We start from the raw sequence: 23,052 nt of genomic DNA, 5'->3' as shown, positions 1-23,052 counted from the left end.
CGTAGGAGAATAAGTAAAGCAACCTCACTAGTGAATTGTTCAAGGGCAACACTTTTTAAGGTGTACACAGACTGGGCCAACAGACAAAAAAGTGGAAATGAGTTCAAGGACTGTGGTCATTATCAGCTACTAAATGTACAAGCAGAGAGTGGGCAGACTTCATCAGTCCCACAGACTGGTAACAATGCACCAAATTACAGATAATCTGAATACGGGACCAACAAACAGCACACCCCACATTACAATGTATGGGCTACAGAGGCAGAAGGCCTGTCTGTACACCATCGCTATCTGCTGCAAACAGGGGAAAACTCCTCCCATTTGCTGAGGAACACAGCTATTGGATAGTGAATGATTGGAAATGAGTTATGTGGACTGAGATATCACATTTTCATTTACACAATGCAGATGGCAGCGTGAGAATATGGAGACAGTTGCAAGAAATCTTAGATCCTTCTTACATCGTCAGTTTGGCAGAGGCACCGTTATGGAAATGGAATTCATTGCATTGGGGATAATATTCCCTGTGTAACATACCGACAGTTAGTAGAATCCATGTCTTGATGAATTAAAGCCGTTTTAATGGAAAAGGTGGTCCAACAAAATATTAACCTGTTGATAACAATACCTTGGCAATCTAGAGTAAATATCACAATATTATTTAGTAATTTAGTAATCCCATATACCTTTTTTTTAAATCACTTCATTACATTGAACAATAACACTAATACAGTAAGATAAATTCATTATCTGTTATATAAGGGACTCATCTGTGTAAATATTATAAAGTATATATCATACTACAAACACATAGTCAAAAATTTAAAGTCGCACAAAACAGTGCAGACAGCAGCATCTATTGGTGGTTGCCCATCTGCGATGTTATGCAAATGCCACTGCAATTTCCTCCCCTTGTGTACATCCATGTGGTCAAATGTGTAAGGAATGAGATGCCCACTTTTAGTGCCCATGCACGCTGTAATACCAACTGGTGCATCCTTCTATGCCTCCATTGGTTACACTATGGGACTTGTCCCAGCTCTATGGCAGGTATAATAGCAGGAGATATTTCAACAAATTGCTGATTTTCTATAAATGATAGGACAATGGATGAAACTCATGGTGGTTGGAACCATTGTGGTGGATGGGACCTCTGTAATTCCAGTCACATGGGACAAAGACGTAAAACATTTCATATTATGTATTTTTATCTATTTTAGGATGCATTAACAGTTATTTATATGGTACCAACTTGTTCCATTGCACATTACAAAACAATAATAAAACAAGACTGAGTAATAATAGACAAAGAGGTAATTGATCCCTGCCTACCAATTTATAGGGAAAAAGTAATTTGAGGCTATTATGTGTATTGAAATATGGTCCAGACAGATTGATAAAGTACTTGTTGGGCTGTATGACCTAGTCACCTAGCAATCTTGGCCAGGGCACAATGCGCTGTTTGAATGTAGAAAAAGAGAATAGACTGTATGTACTTTTTGTGTGAACTGTATAGAGAAGAGGTAATTAGTAGAATATTTTATGGATGGTATGTGGGTGGTTCAGGACTTTGATTAGCTTGCTGGAAGAAGTACTGTAAATTGTATTAATTAGGAACGATGCATTCTGCTTCAATGGAGAGACCACTTGTTTGATTCAAAAACATTTGAACCAGCTATTCCACATGCATAGAAATACCTCATCTAGCACTTCAGTGTGTACTGCCCCTAAGAATGGAGGGGATAAAAAGGTCCAATTCTGTGAAAAAATATTTGTGTGGACAAATGGTGACAATAACTTACAACATAGTTTTTATGTTTTTCTCATGTAAATATGGTTTTCAGAAATCAATATTTAGCACAAGTGGGTCATTCCTTAACCTCAGTCTCAAAAATTCCTGACTTTGGCCCTGATTCAGAGCCGGACGCTCTGACCAGAGCGCTCGCTCTGAATCAGGGCCATCGTGCGCATACGCAGTGGGGACCATCGACCCACTTGCGAGTGTACTGCCGCTCGCGAGTGGGTCTGAATAACCCCCTTTCTTCCATCTTAACATATTATTGAAAAAAAATAGCATTAATATTTTTACATGTCGGAGAAACCTCAGATCAATCAAGAGCTTTCTCTGACTCTGGGCTGGATGTACTATCCACAAAAATGCGGTCATACCTCCATCTTTGGATGTTTGACACAATGCCATTATGCATCAAGCCAGAGGCATCACTAGGGTTGGTGTCACCCGGTGCTATTACTCATGGTGAAACCCCTCCCTCGACCAAAAAATAAATAAATTGATGCGCAGCTCTACAAACTCTCCCCAAATACCAGTCCAGCAGACACATTTACACAATGCCCCCAGTAGTGGTGCCCCATAAGTAGTGCTCCCAGTAGTGGTGCCCCTTATGCAGTGCCCCTATGCAATGTCCCCAGTGGTAATGCCCCCTAATAGTGCCCTGAGTGGTAGTGGTAATACCCCTTATAGTAGTGCCCCCAATAGTATTAGTGCCCCCTATAGTAGTGACCCCAGTAGTAATGCCCTCAGTAGAAATGCCCCTAGTAGTAATGCCCCCAGTGATAATGCCCCCATTAGTAGTGCCCCTAGTAGTAATGCCCCCTGTAGTAGTGCCATCAAAAGTAATGCTCCCGGTAGTAGTGCCCCCATTAGTAATGCCCGTTAATAGTGCCCACAGTGGAAGAGTTAATGCCCCTATAATATTACCACAACAGTAATGCCCCCTATTGTATTGCATAGAGTGTAACAGTGACTGTCAGATAATGCAGAGAGCATAATGGTATCCACCAGATAATGCAGAGAGCATCGTAGTATCCGCCTGATAATACAGAGAGCATCATAGTGACCGCCAGATAATGCAGAGAGTATCGTAGTAACGGCCAGATAATGCAGAGAGCATCGTAGTAACTACCAGATAATGCAGAGAGCATTGTAGTAACCGTCAGATAACACAGAGAGCGTCGTAGTAACTGCCAGAGAAAGCAGAGAGTGTCGTAGTAACCGGCAGATAATGCAGAGTATCGTAGTAACCACCAGATAATACAGAGAGCATCATAGTGACTGCCAAATAATGAAGAGAGTGTCATTGTAAGTGCCAGATAATGCAGAGAGCATCGTAGTAACCGCCAGATAATCCAGAGAGCATCGTAGTAACCGTCAGATAATGCAGAGAGCATCGTAGTAACCGCCAGATAATGCAGAGAGCATCGTAGTAACCGCCAGATAATGCAGAGAGCATCCTTGTAACCGCCAGATAATGCAGAGAGCATCATAGTAACTGCCAGATAATGCAGAGAGCATCGTAGTAACTGCCAGATAATGCAGAGAGCATCGTAGTAACTGCCAGATAATGCAGAGAGCATCGTAGGAACTGCCAGATAATGAATAGTGTTGTAGTAACTGCCAGATAATGCAGAGAACATCATAGTAACTGCCAGATAATGCAGAGAGCATCATTTTAACTGGCAGATAATGCAGAGAGCATCGTAGTACCTGCCAGATAATGCAGAGAGCATCGTAGTAACCACCAGATAATGCAGAGAGTCGCAGTGAATGCCAGATAATGCAGAGAGCATCGTAGTAACTGCCAGATAATGCAGAGAGCATTGTAGTAACCATCAGATAACACAGAGAGCGTCGTAGTAACTGCCAGAGAAAGCAGAGAGTGTCGTAGTAACCGGCAGATAATGCAGAGTATCGTAGTAACCACCAGATAATACAGAGAGCATCATAGTGACTGCAAAATAATGCAGAGAGTGTCGTTGTAAGTGCCAGATAATGCAGAGAGCATCGTAGTAACCGCCAGATAATCCAGAGAGCATCGTAGTAACCGTCAGATAATGCAGAGAGCATCGTAGTAACCGCCAGATAATGCAGAGAGCATCGTAGTAACCGCCAGATAATGCAGAGAGCATCATAGTAACTGCCAGATAATGCAGAGAGCATCGTAGTAACTGCCAGATAATGCAGAGAGCATCGTAGTAACTGCCAGATAATGCAGAGAGCATCGTAGGAACTGCCAGATAATGGAGAGTGTTGTAGTAACTGCCAGATAATGCAGAGAACATCATAGTAACTGCCAGATAATGCAGAGAGCATCGTTTTAACTGGCAGATAATGCAGAGAGCATCGTAGTACCTGCCAGATAATGCAGAGAGCATTGTAGTAACCACCAGATAATGCAGAGAGTCGCAGTGAATGCCAGATAATGCAGAGACCATCATTGACCCACATATAACAAATAATATGAATACAACCATACACATCCAGAAACACAATAATTATACCCACACACATACATTAATACACCATCCCCAGCATAGACACTCTCTCCTCACTGAATTATTTACTTCCCATTACACCTATTGTATACATTGGAACATAGTCACTGTGCTGGCAGGAGCTCAGCTGTCATCCACCCAGGCAGCTTCAGTCAGGCTGACCATCTTTACACTGTTTACAGTAGGTAGTCAGCCCCATGCCTCTAGTCCTCCTACCCCCCCCCCCCACATGTAGGGGACTGTATGAAGAGCACATCTGCACTAACTGTATAGCAGGCTGCTGCTGGCTGTCTCAATGTGACAGGCGTAGTGGCAGCCGGCAGAAGTAAAAACTGTCTCAGCAGCTGCTGCAGGGAGAGCGCCTCTCCAGCCTGGCATCTCCCTGCAGTGCAGTCTCTGCAGAGCAGGGGGCGGGGATGAGTCGCATTTTGGTGTCACCTCCTTGGAGGGTAACACCCAGTGTGGCCTGCACCCACCGCACCCCCCTTGTGACGCCACTGCATCAAGCTTTCCAGAGCTTGTTCCCAATAGGCAATGCCATATATAAATTTAATTTGTCTAAAGAAGACTATAGGCATCTTGTGACATAATTTCCTGGATAGGGACCTGAAGGATCCCGTTCTATATTTTTTTAATTAATCGAATATTAAAATATGAGTGATAATGTGTAAGGAATTGTCCTTTCATGTATGGGCAATTAAACAGTATTTTGCAAACATACCTGAGATTCATTAAGGGTTGTATTGTGCCAAAATAAGTGATAGCAGAAGGGATGGGTATATAGAACTACACTTGAAAATATCTTCAAAATGTTAGAGAATTCCCTTTGTAGATCGATAATGTAATTTGCTGTTTGTTGAGATAAATAATGGATCACCAAATGTTTCCTCATTGTTTCAGAATAATTATAGTTTGCTCATTGTTGCCTTTCACAGTCATCTACTGTCTATGGATGGAATAGAGGGCCTGACTCAGAGCCGGACGCTCTGAACGAGCGCCCGCTCTGAATCAGGGCGTTTTTTTTTTATTAGTGCGGCCTCTTGGATGCTCAGCGCTCGCGAGCGGATCTGAATCAGGCCCAGAGGCCAAAGTTTCCTTGGCATACAAGTTGTTCTTGTTGATAACCTACAGGATCCATATTCAAAGTCATTGCGCTGCCTTCTATTCCATACCCATCCACCTGAATCATCCCCTGCAGAGTTGTTACATACAATATAATGTAACATTAGTGAAAGCTTTAGAGAATTTTGTGTAATCAACATTATAAAATCTCAAATTTGTGTCACTTACATTAATGATGCCCTATACAGTATATCAATGGTTCTCTGTCTATTTTAGCACACAGAACCCTTAAAAAGCTATAGGATGTACTGAGGGACAACTACCTGTCCCACCATGTATCGCATAGATAACTCTCATCTACTGTACACATATATCCCCATTCACTGAGCATCTTCACACCATAAGGGGTGACACAATCTGATTGGAATAGCATACTGTATTTGTCATGAAATTTTATGTCTAAGTTGCATAGCAGATGCAACAAAAAGCCGCTCACAGTGTACTATAGAGCTGGGCTGTGACTTTAACTGCAGAGGAATTGGTATAACACACAGTCTCAGGGGAAGCACAATGGGTTTTGAAGTGGGGAACAGTCTAAGCTGCTCACATTGAAGCCCTTTTCACAGAGATTCAGAATCAGTTGCACACAGATGTACAAATGTCACACACCTCAGTGGACAGTATACACTTGTAATGCAGTTCTGTTTCTTCCAGTTCTTTTAATTATACAAATAAGATGCATATTTAGAGCTATAAAGACACTCAGCATGTCCAGGCACATGTGACTTGGTGCAATTAGAGGGGCTATTTGGTGCAACTTGAGCCTATAGTGCAGGTGGACACAGGGTCGGAGTAATAATGGGGCGGGTGGAGCTACAGCTCCAGGCCCACCTTGAAAATAGGCCCACAGCATCCCCTGCAGTGCAGACAGTGTTGATAGGAAAAAAAAATAATTACCTGTCAAGACTGTCTGCGCTGCACTTGAAGGATCCGGAGCACCGATCATTCACCGTCCCCCCTCCCCACATCGTCCTTCCGAAGCTCCACCCCAGACCGTCTGAACTCTGAAGCTCCGTCCGATGGCCATGCATGCAGTCTCTGCATGCAGTCCGAAGCCCCGCCCCCATGCCGATGAAGCCCCGCCCCCATGTAGTGCTAAAGCGTCCCTGTGTGTTCCCTAGAAGCTCTGGTCCCAGGGTCATCCCCCAGTGCCCCTATCTGCCTCCCTCAGCAACTGAGTTCTGGGCACAGACATGATGAGAAAAGTCAGCCCTGCAGGTGGAGCGCAGAGGCTGAGCTGCTGCCACCACCAGCCATAAGAAAAAACCAGCATGCATGCACAACCAAATTACCTTCCCACAGGTTGGTGTGTAAAGTCTGGCACCTATGTATGTGTGTAGTTGTGTATGTATGTATGTGTGTGTGTGTATATATATATATATATATATAATATACTGTATACGTGTGTGTATGTGTACTGTATGTATTAGTTTGTGTGTATATATATATATATATACACAGTATATATGTGTGTGTATTTGCATATATATATATATATATATATATATACACACACTGCATATGTGTGTATGTATGTATGTATGTATGTATGTGTGTGTATATGTATGCATTGCTTGTCCGTAATAACAGGGTGACTCAAAATGTTGGAAACCTAATAAAGGACCATTTTAAATTTATTTGAAAACAACTTGAATGCTTCCTGTTTTTATCTATCTATCCATGTATGTGTGTGTGTCTATATATCTATATATATATATCTATATCTATATATATCTATATCTATATATGGGGATGTAGTCGGCATCCCGGCGTGCGGGATGCCGACGGTCTTAATACTGGCGCCGAAAACCCAAAAGGTGGGGATCCCGGCACCAGTATCCCGACCGTCGGCATCCCAAAGGTAAGTATTGGTGTGCAGTGGGAGGGTTAGGCACTAGGGGGAGGGTTAGGGTTAGGCCCCGGGGAGGGTTAGGATTAGGGTGCGGGGAGGGGGAGGTTAGGTTTAGGCACCGGGGAGGGTGGGTTAGGGTAAGGGATAGAAAACTACTTACTGTTAGCTTTTATGGGTATTGGGATTCTGGCTGTCGGGGTGCTGCTGTCGGTATTCTGACCAGCGGCATGCCGACAGCCAGGATATCATACCCAACACTATGTATGTGTTGGATATGATATCCTGGCTGTTATAATATATATATATATATATATATATATACACACCCACACAAAGATCAGTGAAGGGTGGTAATGATCAATAATCATCACTTTTCAGAGGTGTCGCAGACCGTGGACGGCAGCTGTGTCAGCCTCCTAAATCAGCTCTGCTGCACTACAGCACAGCCGCAGGCCCAATGTGTCCGTTGTGACACACTGGCTGCGGTACAAACAGTATGGAGGGAGGCGGGAGTGAAGCATAGTTAGGCGGAGACAGGGCTTTGCTGCATTATACAGATCTGCCAGCAGCTAGCTATCTGATTTAACCCATTTCAGGGACCATAGTGTATGCAGGGGCGCCGAGAGGGGGGGGAGCGGGTACAGTTTACCCGCGCCCGGGCTTCCAAAGGGGCCCGGCAGGGGCCCGGGTCTGGCGCCGCCCCCCCTCACTTCCTCCCTCCCTAACTGTGCTGGGCTGCAGCGGGAGATTGCTTGCAGCTGCTAAGTAGCAGCCACAGCAATCTCCTATGCCTGAAGGGGGGAGCGATCACACTGATCGCGCCCCCCACTGGCTTTGCGCCGGGCTGAGGGGCTCACAGCGCCCCCTCCCTGGCACGCGCGCTGCAAAACACTATTTTTTTGCAAAGGGGCGTGGCCACGCCTTCTGAAATTAGGCCACACCCCCTCTTTACCGGGACCCGGCGTGGCTCTCTATGCCCCTGAGTGTATGGCTATGATGTCCTCTGTATTTTGTGGTGGTCGTTGGTGTGCTCTGTATTATATGGCACTCATGGCAATGTTCTTTGTAGTGTATGGTGGTCGCTTGGATGCTTAGGGGAATATCCAATTAGCTGCGGGGTTTCACCCGCGTTTAATTGCCGGGCAAAAGTCCCGCGACGCTGGGATTAGCTATTCAATGAAATAGCTTTTTCCCCGCGTCATTAAAACGGGAGTCAAGCGTGAGAACACACTGATTCCGTGAGAACTGTGGAATCAGTGTGTTATACCCTCTCGCACGAGCCCGAATAGGCCGGCTTCACATGGATTTTACCTCGTAGCTACATGAGGTGCGAGGTAAAGTCTGACAGCGAGGACTCGCGTACCAGATCTAGGGGACACCCGCGTGTGGAATCCCCACTAATTGAATCCCGACCAACGCAATAATTAGCCGCGGGTGATACCCCACGGCTAATTGGATATGCCCCTTAGTGTATTATATGATGGGCAATGATGCACTGTATTATATGGCACTCACCGCGATGCTCTCTGTATTATATGGTGGTCTACTGTAATGCTCTGTATTATATGGTGGTCACTGTAATGCTCTGTATTATATGGCACTCACCGCGATGCTCTCTGTATTATATGGTGGTCTACTGTAATGCTCTGTATTATATGGTGGTCACTGTAATGCTCTGTATTATATGGCACTCACCGCGATGCTCTCTGTATTATATGGTGGTCTACTGTAATTCTCTGTATTATATGGTGGTCACTGTGATGCTCTGTATTATATGGCTGTCACTGTGATGCTCTGTATTATATGGCTGTCACTGTGATAGTCTTTGTAACAGAGGCCATGAATTATGAGTTATGACCGATCTGTGTGTAGTTTATATGTCCCCCATTTTCGTTTGTATGGGTTTCGGCCCAGCACTTGTCACCCCCTGCAGCGGCACACAATAGGCCCTTCCTAAATTTCAGCTCCAGGCCCATGTGGACCTTAATCTGGCACTGGGTGGACATATATGTATCACTAATGATCAACATCACATTGACTGATAATCTGATTATATAGAATTTTATATTGACTCCTTGCTGTTTCTGGGATGTGCTTTTGCCAATTTCCTGACCAGTTTGGTTTGGCGCTGATGGTATTTATATACGATGCTGCCAGGAGTTATATGCTTCTGTGAAAGGTTGAGAAATCAAAGCTTTGGGAAGCAGGAAATACATTTTACTGTACATATTGTATCACAGGTCCATTTACTAAGCCTTGAATAAAGATACAGTGAATGAAGATAAAGTACCAGCCAACCAGCTCCTAACTGTCATTTTTCAAACACAGCCTGTAACATGGCAGTTAGGAGCTGGTTGGCTGGTACTTTATCTCAATTCACTTTATCTCCATCAAAGGCTTAGTAAATAGACCCCTAAGTGATGAGGGTGGTAATAAGAGACTTCTGGACTGAAGCAGTGATAAGTTGTTTGTGTATGAAATGATTGTCATATATCTACCGTAATGTTTGCAAACAAAGCATCACATACCAGAATATGACTGCTTACAGCAGGGCCGAAATTAGGATATCTGTCACCCGGTGCAAGGTAGCAATTTTGCGCCCCCTCCCTTCCTATACCTGGAGTTTGTCCTTGCTCCTCAATAAGGCAGTGCACTACTCAGACGTCCCAGGTATAGTGACTTACATTATTCCACACACCATAATGCCCATTACACATTATGCCACACACTGTAATGCCTATTACCAAAGTGCCAATTATACATTTGCCCGACACCATTTTATGCCCCACAGTAATGCTTCCAATTACTTTAAAATTACCTGCTCGTTGCCATGAGGTTTATGCTCATTGCCAGGGGTTACATGTTCGTTGCCATGGGGTTTCATGCTCGTTGCCATGGGGTTTCATGTTCATTGCCAGGGGTTACATGCTTGTTGCCAGGGGGTTTCATGCTTGTTGTCAGAGTATTTATGCTTGTTGCCAGGGGTTTCATGCTCATTACCATGGGGTTTATGCTCATTGCCATGGGGTTTATGCTCGTTGCCAGGAGGTTTCATGCTTGTTACCAGGGGTTCCATGCTCATTGCCAGGGTTTCATGCTCGTTGCCAGGAGTTACTTGCTCATTGCTATGGGGTTTATGCTAATTTCCAGGAGGGTTTGAAGGGAGAAGATGCAGCTCTCAGCATCCTCTCCCTGCAGCGCCAGTGTTCCCGGCACTTCCGGGAATGCTGTGTGCATTGCGCTCTGCTAACAGAAACTAGAGGTCCAGTAGGACCTCTAGTGTCTGTCTCTTCCTTGGCAGCGGACAATTTTGGATGGCCGTTTTCAGCAGAGTCCATGCGGACAGCTAGTCCGTATGGAATCTGCTGAAAATGGCCATCCAAAAATGGCCGCCTCAAAGGAGGAGACAGACACTAGAGGTCCAGTAAGGACCTCTAGCATTTGTCTCCTCTTTGGCGGCGGCCATTTTCGGATGGCTGAGTCAGATTTTTCACCCCCCCTAGTTACGGCCCTGCTTACAGTTTGTTGGTATTACACTAATGGTACTACTAAATTGCCAGTTGCAACTGATCCTTATTGTGTCTGCTGACAATCCAGTTTGCTGTCCTATATGGAAAGAAATGGCAAAAAATTAACAAGAGTTATAGCAAGAAGGAAGCTTACAAGAAACCATCTGATAAAAGGTTGAAATGACCAAATGTCATTGTTGTATGTGTACCATTTATTGCACTTTCTGTACAGATCTAGAATTAGTTGCATACAGTGAGCTAATTTTCCATTTTCACAAGATACTTTAATATTGTAAGATTATATAATTTTTTATATATTTGTGAAATGATCAGTAATTTCAAAACATTTTAATTTTCAAATATATTCCCCTATAAAACATTTTCATCATTAATATCGTCTGGTGTCTTAATTGGGGAAATAACCTTTATTGTACAACAACAAAGAAATCAGGAACACACACAATAAGTTCGAAGAACATCAGCCTATAAATTTTAAGCTTGCGAGCAGAGCCCACTGACCTCTGCCTGTCTGTTATCATCCAGTCTGTTACAGTATATGAGTAATTGTTAATAAATTATATCTAGTAGCAGACAGCCATAATAAGGGGAAACTGTGTGAGGCAACGGTGTATAGAAACATTAGATGTTACCTAAATAACCATATACAAGAACAATGTCAAAATAACAATTTACAGTATATATATCACATACAGTAGAATAATGGAAATAATTATAACTCCTGCGAGTGGGAAAGTACTGTATAGCTATATAAACAAGTTGCTAAAACAGTGATATAATATGTATTAAATGAAACAAATGCTTAATCAAATCCAATGAAGGCTAATTTACTGGAAGCAGTGTTGATATAGCCCGAATATTATATGAAAAGCAATATTTAGAGTAGCATCTGAAATAAATGTAACAGTAAAGTTAAGAGGACTAACTGGTAGTCATATTATAATGATTGATCAAAATAATGTAAGTAATATACCACCATATCACACTTACTGTAACCAAAATATAAATAGGCTAATACATACTGTAGATGTTCAGTTATTTAGAATATCTAGGCTCCCCTAAATTAAGTACTTAGATAGAATGTTAAATTACTGTAACTGCTCCTGTACCCAGATGTCTCATCGGTAATCAGACGATTGAACACTAGTCTGTCATCTGCTTGATAAAACAGGATGTACTGTAGGTCTATAAGATCAAACTTTGCAAATTGTTGCTTCCAACTGTGTATAGAAAACAGAGGGAAAAAAAATGTTTGTTGATTTCATAAAAATCCTCAGGCGTATTATATATACACAGATATACTTTAAAGAGAATCCTTTTTTCTTTCCAGTTTTTTGACCCTCAACCCCACTCGACTTATTATGGTTTGTATATTTATATTTTATTTTGATTGGAATTTGTAATTTACAGTATGTGTAGGGTTTTTTCAAACAATAGAAGCACAGCTTACTGGAAAGCAGTGCTCTTAGGTGGCCTATTGTGGTGCACGAGTGCTCATGTTCCATTTTCCCTTTGAGAGCAGTGAGTTGGTCACTTAGCGGTGGACCTGTCCTTCATCTCAGGGAGGGGCCAAATAAGGGTGGGATGGTACTGCCCAGTCTGGTTTGTGCATGGGTGGGGATTTATATTGGCCGAGGGACAGATGGACAGGGCCGCCATCAGGGGGGACCACCAGGACTGGAGTCCCAGGCCCAGACACTCGGGGACCCGCCCGCTCCTACCCCGGTAGCGCTGAGACCCCCCATCCCCCGGCAGACCACAAATGCAGCCAGGGACAGACTGGGCTGGGGGCATGCAGGCAGAGGATGCTCCCCGGCAGTTCCAATTGTGTTTGTAAAAACAATTAGAGCGGTCGGGCAGCATAATATTGCCTGTCACTGACACTCACCACTACACGCAGCACCAGGCAGCTGGCAGCTCTGTTTCGCTGTGCGATGATGATTGGTTAATGGCTGAAACTATCAATCAATCACAGTGCAGGAGGCTGTGTGGTACTGTATTCAGGAATCAGGATCAGGAGGACTATCATGAGATGGCAGGGCCAACCAAAGGCAGCCACGTGATGAATAGAATAGATATTTACAATTTTTTAAAATATTTAAAAAGTGGTGAGGAGAAAAGCGTGGGGGTTTTAATCAGTGAGTGGGGGAATTTTAGTTTTGGGACATGTTTTTCAATGATGGATGACAAATTGATTATGGGTTTGATGTTTAATAAAGGAGAGGGACTCTGATTTGGGGTGTGATTTCTCATGATGGAGTATGGGTATGTATGTGTGTGTAATATATATATATATATATATATATATATATATATATAATTATATATACAATATTCATCAATCAGCCATAGTATTAAAACCACTGAAAGATGAAGTAAATAACATGGAGTTACAATGGCACCAGTCAATGAGTGACATTTATTAGGCAGCAAGTGAATAGTTAGTTCTTGAAGTTGAAATGACAGAAGCAGGAAAAATCGGCAAGTCTAAGGATATGAGCGACTTTTCTAAAGGCCAAATTGTAATGGCTAGATGACTTGGTCAGAACATCTTCATATGGCAGATATTGTAGGGTGTTTCCAGCATGCAGTGCTTAGTACCTTATAAAAGTGATTAAAGGAAAGAGAACCAGTGAGCCAGTGACAGGACCTTAGCTTCCCAAGGCTGGGCATGGGGAGTGAAGGCTAGCCTGTTTGGTCCTGTCCCACAGAAGAGATACTGTGGCACAAATTGCTGTTATAGATAAATCAGTCTATGATAGTAAGGTAGAGAATGGGGGTGTGGGTGGAGCCCAGTAGGATATCCTTACTCCTGCAGTCTAAGGAGAGAAGAGAGATTCCCATTCAACCCTGTAGAATAGCAGAAAAAAGAGGAATACAGTTGTATCTCCAGCTCCGGAAGAGGGAATAGCAATAATCTTAGTTATAACCTGCTAAAATGCATCTGTGACACAGTGCTGTGACTAGGCTGTCCCTTACTCTTCTAAAAAGAGAGCAATATAGTGTTCTGGGATTGTTCTGATAATTGTCTCAGCTTCAACCAATATAATATAATGATCAACCGTTTAGTCTTTCAGTGAGCTATATTATAAAGTATATTTGATTTGGTGCTAACATAATTTCTTCATATGATACATTTCAATAATTATGTAACAACTGTCTGAGCTCTTTTAATTTGGCTGTTGGTTTCAATTAACCACAGTAATGACAACTGTTACACTAACCGTGCTGCCCAAAGGTCCACTTTACAGATAGATAACCTAATTTTTTGCACTGCTCATTTGCTTAAGCCATGTATATGAAATGCTATGCAAATACAGGTGATTCAGAGTCTTATGCATGGGCAACTCCCATTGTGGATGAAGGGGTATAACTGGGCAGCAACAATTCCCAAGTAGTGTAATAGTTCTTATGGCATGCCATGGGTATGTAGATGAAATTGTGAGCTACAGTATTCAGACTTCAATGCTCACCCAGAGATTCATCTGGTTTCAAAAGGATCATTGGCTCTGGGTATTGGGCTAGTGCAAATGCATGATGATAGTGACAACAGGCAGAGCCATAACAAGGCTTTTTGGTGCCCTGCGTCAGAAAGAGCATTGGTGCCACCCAATTTTTCAAATACGGGCATAAAGCACCTGAAAAAGGGGCATGGCCTCATGGGAAAGGTCTAGGAAAGAGATAGGGGAGGCCAGGAGATGCTGGGGATGAAAAAAGAGGAACCTACAAGTAAAAATGATAATAAACAGAAATCTGCCAAAAAGCACCCCCTGTCCTGCAGTGCCCTGTGCCATGGCACTGGTCACACCACTCCCTAGTTACGGCCTGATCATGGGTACTTCACATGCATATGGAAAGAGCTGTGGGGTCTCATAGATGTGTGAAACTGTGAATACTGTACAGTTACTTACTGTACATTTCCTAATTCTACCTTTTTAATACATGTTATCCTATGACACATGCACTGGTTTAATCAGCACATAAACAATAGGTTCAAAAATATATTCATAAAATGTAGTGTTAATAGCACATAACTTGCTTTATACAGTATGTGTACACCATTGCCTTCTTCCTACAAACCAAAAATGGCCTCCTAATGTGATCTCTCTAATTATTTAATCATACGTAAATAAATATATCCCAAAAACTCAATTCTCATAACACCAGTCAGTCAGCAATAGACATCCCAATCTACTCATCTCTCCATCAGAAGATGGAACACCAGTCACTCAGCAATAGACATCTCAATCCATCTCATCTCTCCATCAGAAGATGGAACATCAGTCACTCCCACTTTTACAATACAAAACACTGCATATTGTGCAATATTGTACATTTTTGAAGGACCTGCACTTTCACACAAATAACCCATATTGTGTTTGTATTTTTCAGTGGCCAACTTGAGGAGAAGGAAATAAGGATGAAGACAGCAATCAAACAGATTGTGCAATGTTACATTGACAAAGAAAACATCACAGACCCGGTGGTGCTCCCACCAGCAGACTGTATCATCACTTCAGTGGCCCTGGATGTCATCAGCAGAGACCAAGATGAATATGTTAGAAATGTGAGGAAAATTGTTAAGCTGCTAAAACCTAAAGGTCACATAGTATTAGTTGGTCTTATTAATGCAACTTTTATCACAATTGGGAAGGGGGTGTTCCATGTTTGTAAATATAATGAGGACTTTATAAGAAAAGTTCTCGTAGGGGAAGGTTTTATCATTGATCACTGTGATGTTCTTCCAAGAAATTCAGTGAGTGACCTTATTAATCATGAGGCTGTTATATTCATTGCAGCTCATAGATAGAAGTGCTGTAGATCTGTTAAGAAAATACAGCTGAAAAATACTACAGATCATCTTATAGATTTATCAATGAAACATTAATAAAACAAACATTAATAAACAATTTAATAAACATTAACATTAATAAAACAATTTCAGAATACTGTAGAGCAGTGATTCCCAAACTCGGTCCTCAAGGCACACTAACAGTCCTTGTTTTAGTGGTATCCATGCTAAAGCTGAGATGGTTTACTCAAAATAACTAAGGTACTAATTAAGTCACCTGTGCTCAAGTATAGCTATCTTTAAAACCTGGATTGTTAGTGTGCCTTGAAGACCGTGGTTGGGAACACCTGCTGTACAGTATACAGTAAATATAAAATTGTTTTTCCATTTTCACTAATTAAAATTAGAGATGTGTGCGGACACCCATGTTTTGGTTTTGGTGAAACCACCTTCAAATGTTTTGGTTTTGGCAAAATCACACTCAAGTGTTTTGGTACAGATTCGGATTTGATTTTGGTTTTCTTTTGAAATTGATCAAAAAAGGCTAAAATCATGTAATTTGGACATGTAAAGTTTACATTTAATCAAAAATCAAGATTTGTTTTTTAAATCTGAGTTTGGAACTTAAAGCAGACTCAATTCTCCTCGGAACCCCAAAAGTGATAAAGCTGGGACTCGATTTGACTCGCAACCCATAAGTTTGGGTTTGTTCAATTCTCAGGGAAACCAAAACGCACATCTCTAATTAAAATTAATTCAATTATTTGTTCTTGCAATTTGGATGAAAGAGAAGTCTCAACATAGTACAAACAAAGTAAAAAGAATTAATTTAATTGACTTCAAACTCTCACAAATGTATCAATACATTTCTTAGCAGAAATAACTTCCTAAGAAGGAGAGCAAAACCAATAAATGATGTCACAAAACCTATAGCATAAACATCGATTTAATGTATTTAAGCCAAATGTATACAAATACACAACATTGACTTTATTAATACATAAAATACACATGCAATTCATAACAATAATAGCTGCCAACTTCAAGCTACTAATGCTTCATTTGAATGTAAAGGATCACCCCTAAAGTAGGTGAACTAATTTAGATCTTATTGGTAAGTGATAGTGGTTAATAAAAAATATATATATATATATAATTGCTTGTTGCAAAGGGAAACAATATAGATGCAAAACAGCAGTCACTGTTGCAATAGTCACATCTTCAATGAATCTGTGTAGAGCTAGGGGCAGCGTTAAAATCTGAACAATTGATATGTCCATATACAATGAATCAATATTGCTTGGGGGGATAAGCACATCAACTAAAATTGTTTGTGTGATAGAAATGTTGTAATGTTTGTGGTTACTTTAGAAAATAATCTCAAACAGTCCATTGTGGACTAAATTCCTATGACGGGAGACTGCATAACACAGATTAGGTCACTGATCCTCAGAATAAAATCAAGTTTCTATCCATGACACTGGAGGTGCACTGTACTTGGCAATTGTGCTAATACAGTAGTGTCAGTTTGGGATGTTGCTAGAATTATGTAGGTCCTGTCTTAGCAAAACAGCATCTTCCAAATGTCTGTTACAGTCACTGTATCTCAATCAGGTGAGTAGCTACTAGCTACTGAATAAATCAACATTGAGGAAGACTGCACACCATGTGAGTTGGTATATTAAATCCTTATTGATATATCTAGAAAACTCTGAATAATAATAATAATAATAATAATAATAATAATTATTATTATTATAAAAACAATAATATTTACTGGGATACTGTAAAATATTGTTACAATATATCCCAATGGTGAAATATTAAAATATAGTGAGGGTAAATTAAATAGAAAATGTGCTTTAAAATATTCTAAAGCATGTGGCTGCTGTCTGTATATTCTGTTCTTATAGCATAATAAAGGCTTAATAGCCCTCAATAAATAATATATTTTGTATCATAAAATCACTGATTTCATTTTATTGTTCCGTAATAAAGAAGCTTATTATAAATTAAACCATCGTATTGTTGTTCCTTGTGTCTTTCTGTTTATATCAGTAAAACCACTATGTTTTGATTTTAACACCAGACACTTAACGAATACTTTAATACATTGTAACTGTTTCCAAAATTATTCATGTAACAATTATGTAGCAATGTAGTGATTATGAAACACTGACTTCTATCAATACAGCACTTGTTCTGATCTGTGTGTAGTGATTTCTGGCTCTTCAAATCTTCTCTGAAGGATTCATATATTATATATTACATATTACAGGTAAAGTATTTATTAAATGGCTATAAAGTGACCTTCAGTAACCTCCTTATTTTTATACACTCATTGGTATTTATAGTATTTTCTACTGAAATCTGTAGGAGGTAAATTCTAATTACTCAGTTTATATATTCCTTATACCTTTGAAAGATATTATCCTAAGTTGGTATAACATTTAATGTTTAGATATACTGTATTGCATTTTGTTATTAGTATTGCCAGTCACAATCACACAAATAGGGAAGATGTATTAAGCTCTGGAAAGTGATAAAGTGGAGAGTGATAAATGACCAACCAATCAGCTCTCAAACATAGCCTATAGCATGACAGTTAGGAGCTGAGTGGCTGGTCATTTATCACTCTCCACTTCATCACATCCCAGAGCTTAATACATCTTCCCCATAGACTTATAATAATATTAACTATCGATCCCAAATGTAATAGGATCTTTTTGGAATCTCCACTGAGTGTCACAAGCAACTGCAGCATCTTGTTTGATGTCAGTACTCCAGGAATCTCTCTTGCGCCTGTTGCTAGGAGACGAGGACGCTGGGCTGCTACTCCACTGGGTCCTTGTACCTGACTGCTCCATCACCTCTGCCCTGCACCAGTAGGATTATCTTCCTTTATTTACCCCTGCTAGTTCTCTGTTCTGATGCTGGCTATAGCATTCATTACATAGCTTCTGGTTCCTGTGAGTAGTTCATGCTCCTGTGTGTTCCAGCTCCTCGTGTCCAGCGTGTATCTCAATACTCTCTGCCACACTTCAGCATCTGTGTGGACTATCTGCAAGCAACTCCACAGCAGTCTCAGCTACACTTCTGTGTCCATATGAACATTCTGCTAATATACCACAGCAGTCTCCTGCACATCAGTGTCTGTGTGTATATTATGCTAACAACATCACAGCAGTCACTTGCGTATTTGTGGACTTTCAATTAACTACATCAGACCTTAAGGCTGCAACATTGCCAAGTACACATCATCTCCCAAGGCTGCAACCTGCCAAGTTCACATCAGCCCCAAGGCTGCAACCTGCCAAGTACACATCAGCCCCCAAGGCTGCATCCTGCCAAGTTCACATCAGCCCCCAAGGCTGCAACCTGCCAAGTTTACATCAGCCCCAAGGCTGCAACCAGCCATGTACTTCTCAGCCCTCAAGGCTGTGACTTGTTCTTCTAACCACAACCTTGCCAAGTATCAATCAGTTGCCAAGACTATGAATTGGCCACAAGACCTAACCTCTGACAATGACTTATTTTCCAGTTGACCCCATCACTTCATATAATCCTCAGCACTATTGCTTTTGTCAGAGGTGAACCTTATCCCAGATTTATAACATCCAATAACCTTGGGTTCCTCCTACCTCTACTGTGTGAATCTCCCCAGGGATTCATTACACTGAAATTATTCAAAAAATATCCTATTACATTAGGGATTGATAGTTAATATTTCACATGACTATTTGTGATTGTGACCGGCTATACTAATACAGAAGGCTGCAGGTGATTGTTTCTCTGATGATCAAGAAATTTCATTCATCTATAACAAATTCCAGATCTGTATAAATTATCTGCCCTCCAAATGTATTTCTTCTATATTTACTCAGAGGTACTGAGACTCATTCTGGTCAGGAGAAGTATACGAAATGACCAGTGGACACACATACTTTCAAGATTTTAAATTGGATACCTAAAAGGAGATACTTATGGGACAATCCTTCAAAACCTAAATGTGATGTGGGAAATATACCAAGGATGTGATAATATTTATTGCTTTTTTGAAGTTTTAATGATGGGATTGAATTTTAAAAGTGACATTATTATTTAAGTAGTTGACTTTGGTCCACCTTGTACATTGGAATTATTTTTCACTTCATCCTGAAGAGGGAGCACTTGTTCATTGGTTTTTGTTCCATCAAATTAAAGACTGCACCATAGCTCAACAACAGAGCAACTGCTCATCATTCATTGCAGTCTCAATTTAAGATGGTAATGAGACTCAAATTAAGATCATGATGTAGAGTAGCACACAAGTGCAGTTAATGTACATGGCATAATTCTGCATTTGTATTTTGAGCTGCATGCATCCAACACTTCCACCATGGAGTGATTGATAAGGGTCACTCACATGTAGGTCCAGTAAGGTAAGCACCATAGAGAGTACAGAATCTTTGATATGCAGGACAGTCCTTGCTGATGGTGAATTATTTGCCTAGGTAAAACAAGTTCAGTTATCGAGGCTGCTGTGATGAATGTTGTACTTTTGCTCCAAACATTATTTTTAGATGTAGGGATTTATGTATTTTAATGTGTATTGCTCAAAATACATTTTAGAAAATATAAGTGTACAGACTCATATTTTCACATACATAAATGTACATATATTACAGTCATCACTAAGTTTGCAACTGATCCATGATAAATGGCAAAGCTAAGCTGCAATTATGTCCTAAACTGAGTCACCCCCATTATCTCAAAAGCAAAGTTTAGAGTAGCATCTGAAATAAATGTAATAGTAAAGTTAAGAGTACTAACAGGTAGTCATATTAATAGAATTGCTCAAAAATATGTAAGTAATATATCACCGTATCACACTAACTGTATATGGCCAAATTGTAAATAGGCTAATACATACTGTAGATGTTCACTGAATTACAGGACCTTGGATGCCCCATATTAAGTACTGTAGATAGAATGGTAAATTACAGTAACTGCTCTTGTATCTAGATATCTCATCAGTAATCAGAGGATTGAACACAATGTTAAGTTAGCCTTACAGAGCACTCCTCAAAGGAGGAAGGTGTGAATTTGATGCTTACCCAACAAATGATGGATGACTGAATTAAAAATATGACTGCACTATTTAACAGATCTAGCAAATGACTAATAAGCAATGACCTGATATACATAGTATGATTTATTTATTATCCTTGTGATTTCATGTGTGATATAATTGACATGTTTAAAAAAATTGGGATGATTAAACCAAGGAATTCTTTGAGGAGTGTGAACAAACCATACGGTGTTGTCTGCTTGATAAAACAAGATGTTCAGTAGGTCTATAAGTTGAAGCTCACTTTAACAATCGATGATAACTGTTTATTTTATGCCTAGAGCATTGACACTTTGAGCAAGATTAAATTTTTCTTGGACTGCAACTTTTATCTTGGAGGATTTTACCCTCATTTGTACCGAATATTATATATACATTTTATTAAAAAATTGTATCATTATTTTTGAACATTTGGTTTATTTTTAGTTATTTATTTTTGGATTTTTGTTTTGCTTTTTTCTCTCTATTAATCTTATCTATATGTTGTAAACCGGTATTAAGCCTTTATACTGTATGTATAATTATATGTAGTGATCATATATCACATATTCTGTATTATTTTACATTGTGAATAAATGTCAACCTTTTAAACTTCATATCCAGTTTTTCTGTACTCCAGATATTATGAGAAGTTTAAGTATATTATTTGCAGGTTGTGTGCTGGGAGACTTTTGTGATTATTTCTGGTAGCTGTAGTTACTCAGGCAGAAGCATAGAAGATTTTTTTATGTGGATGATCATCATTGACCTGCCATTTCAAGCCTGCATTTTAGCTAAGTCATATAAACCATAAATGGAGTTTGAACTAGATTCAGACTGGAATTTTGAAACTCAAAAACGCCTAATTTTGAATTTTGAATTTGAATTTTGAAACTCAAAACACCTAAGTTCTTAAGCTTTGCATGCCCTTCATGATACTACTGCTGTTTTTCCTTTCACATTTACTCTTGTTTGGTGTATTTCCATGTAGGGTTTATTTCGCACATGTAGTTCACCCAGGACGGCTGCCTCACCAGGTACTTTAGAAAGGATTAACAATCCAAGGATTTAATGATTTTATGAGTACCTGCTCTTTATATCTCCCCAATTTGAATATGATAATATCCTTTGGTATAATTTCTGTATGCATTTGTAACAGAGATGTCATTATGAAATGTACTTATATATGTTTCATTTATTTAAACAGAAAAGGGAAAAGAGAGTACTGTGCTACTTATTCCACATTACAAGATTATGATACAATAAACAGTAGCTCGATGTTTAAATCTTAAAAATATTAAATCATCAATTAATAATATTAATGTTCCAGCTTATATATTTACATAGCCAATTTCAAGGGAACATAAATAAAATTCCAGTCAATCATTACAAACCTAACATTTTAATGACAGTCTTCCCACAGGCAAAATGGGGGGTTATAGTAAAGGGGGCCCTAGACTGCACACCCTGAATATACATATAATGGGAAGTGCTACCTGTGGAGACTATTGTTGCAAACACAAGAAGAGAAAGTACAAGTGCACAACTCCAGTATTTCTAATTATATATAATACATTATGCAATAGAATTTTGCAATACATAGAGGTTTTAGCATAATCATGGCCATGGCTATGGGCCTACCCACCGCACCCAGGTAACCTCTGAGGGTAGGTCCCTAACCTACTAGGGTTGAAATCCAGAGCACAGGACACCCCCAAACAGGTCCAGCTGAGCCACCACAGGGCATCGCTCTAATGAGAGAAGGTGAAGTGTAAGAAAGTGTAAGATAGATAAGAGTAGCTAATGCTGCACATATAAGAAGGTGAAAAATAGAGGTTTAAAAATATTACATATATATTAAACAAACAATAAAGGTGCTAATAGTGCAAAAAAGGAAAATGTGTTTATAATGTGATGCCCTGAAGCATCCCAACCAAAGCAATCCAGGGACCCATGCCCCAAAAATCAACCCATAGCTGCACTGCAGTATAAACATGTTTAGGACTTACCTAGGATTGTGCCTTGTGCTAAGGTGCAGTCAAAATGCCAGAATGCTTGCTTAAAACCAATGGGGGAGGGGTGCTAATCTAGGCTGAAGGCATCTCAAACCTTCAGGTGTGCATGGAACACAGTAGAGTATATAGAAAAGGGGGCCCTAGACTGCACACCCTGAATATACATATAATGGGAGGTGCTACCTGTGGAGAATATTGTTGCAAACACAAGAAGAGAAAGTACAAGTACACAACTCCAGCATTATTAATTATATATAATACATTATGCAATAGAATTTTGCAATACATAGAGGTTTTAGCATAATCATGGCCATGGCTATGGGCCTACCCACCGTGCCCAGGTAACCTCTGAGGGTAGGTCC

At 40.3% G+C, this 23,052-nt stretch overlaps 1 protein-coding gene across 1 annotated transcript; it reads left to right on the top strand.

Annotated features, from left to right (window-relative positions):
• Positions 1-12,826: 12,826 nt before the first annotated feature.
• Positions 12,827-15,604, top strand: LOC148509631 (indolethylamine N-methyltransferase-like). The gene is made up of 2 exons (XM_088442922.1): positions 12,827-12,912; positions 15,184-15,604. Exons 1-2 carry the CDS (start codon positions 12,827-12,829, stop codon positions 15,602-15,604), a joined length of 507 nt encoding a protein of 168 aa, XP_088299048.1.
• Positions 15,605-23,052: the final 7,448 nt, after the last annotated feature.

The sequence above is a fragment of the Taudactylus pleione genome, unplaced genomic scaffold (assembly GCF_031769625.1).
Source record: "Taudactylus pleione unplaced genomic scaffold, aTauple2 ptg000318l, whole genome shotgun sequence".
NCBI lineage: Eukaryota > Metazoa > Chordata > Amphibia > Anura > Myobatrachidae > Taudactylus > Taudactylus pleione.
This window is presented reverse-complemented; position numbering and strand designations above follow the sequence as displayed.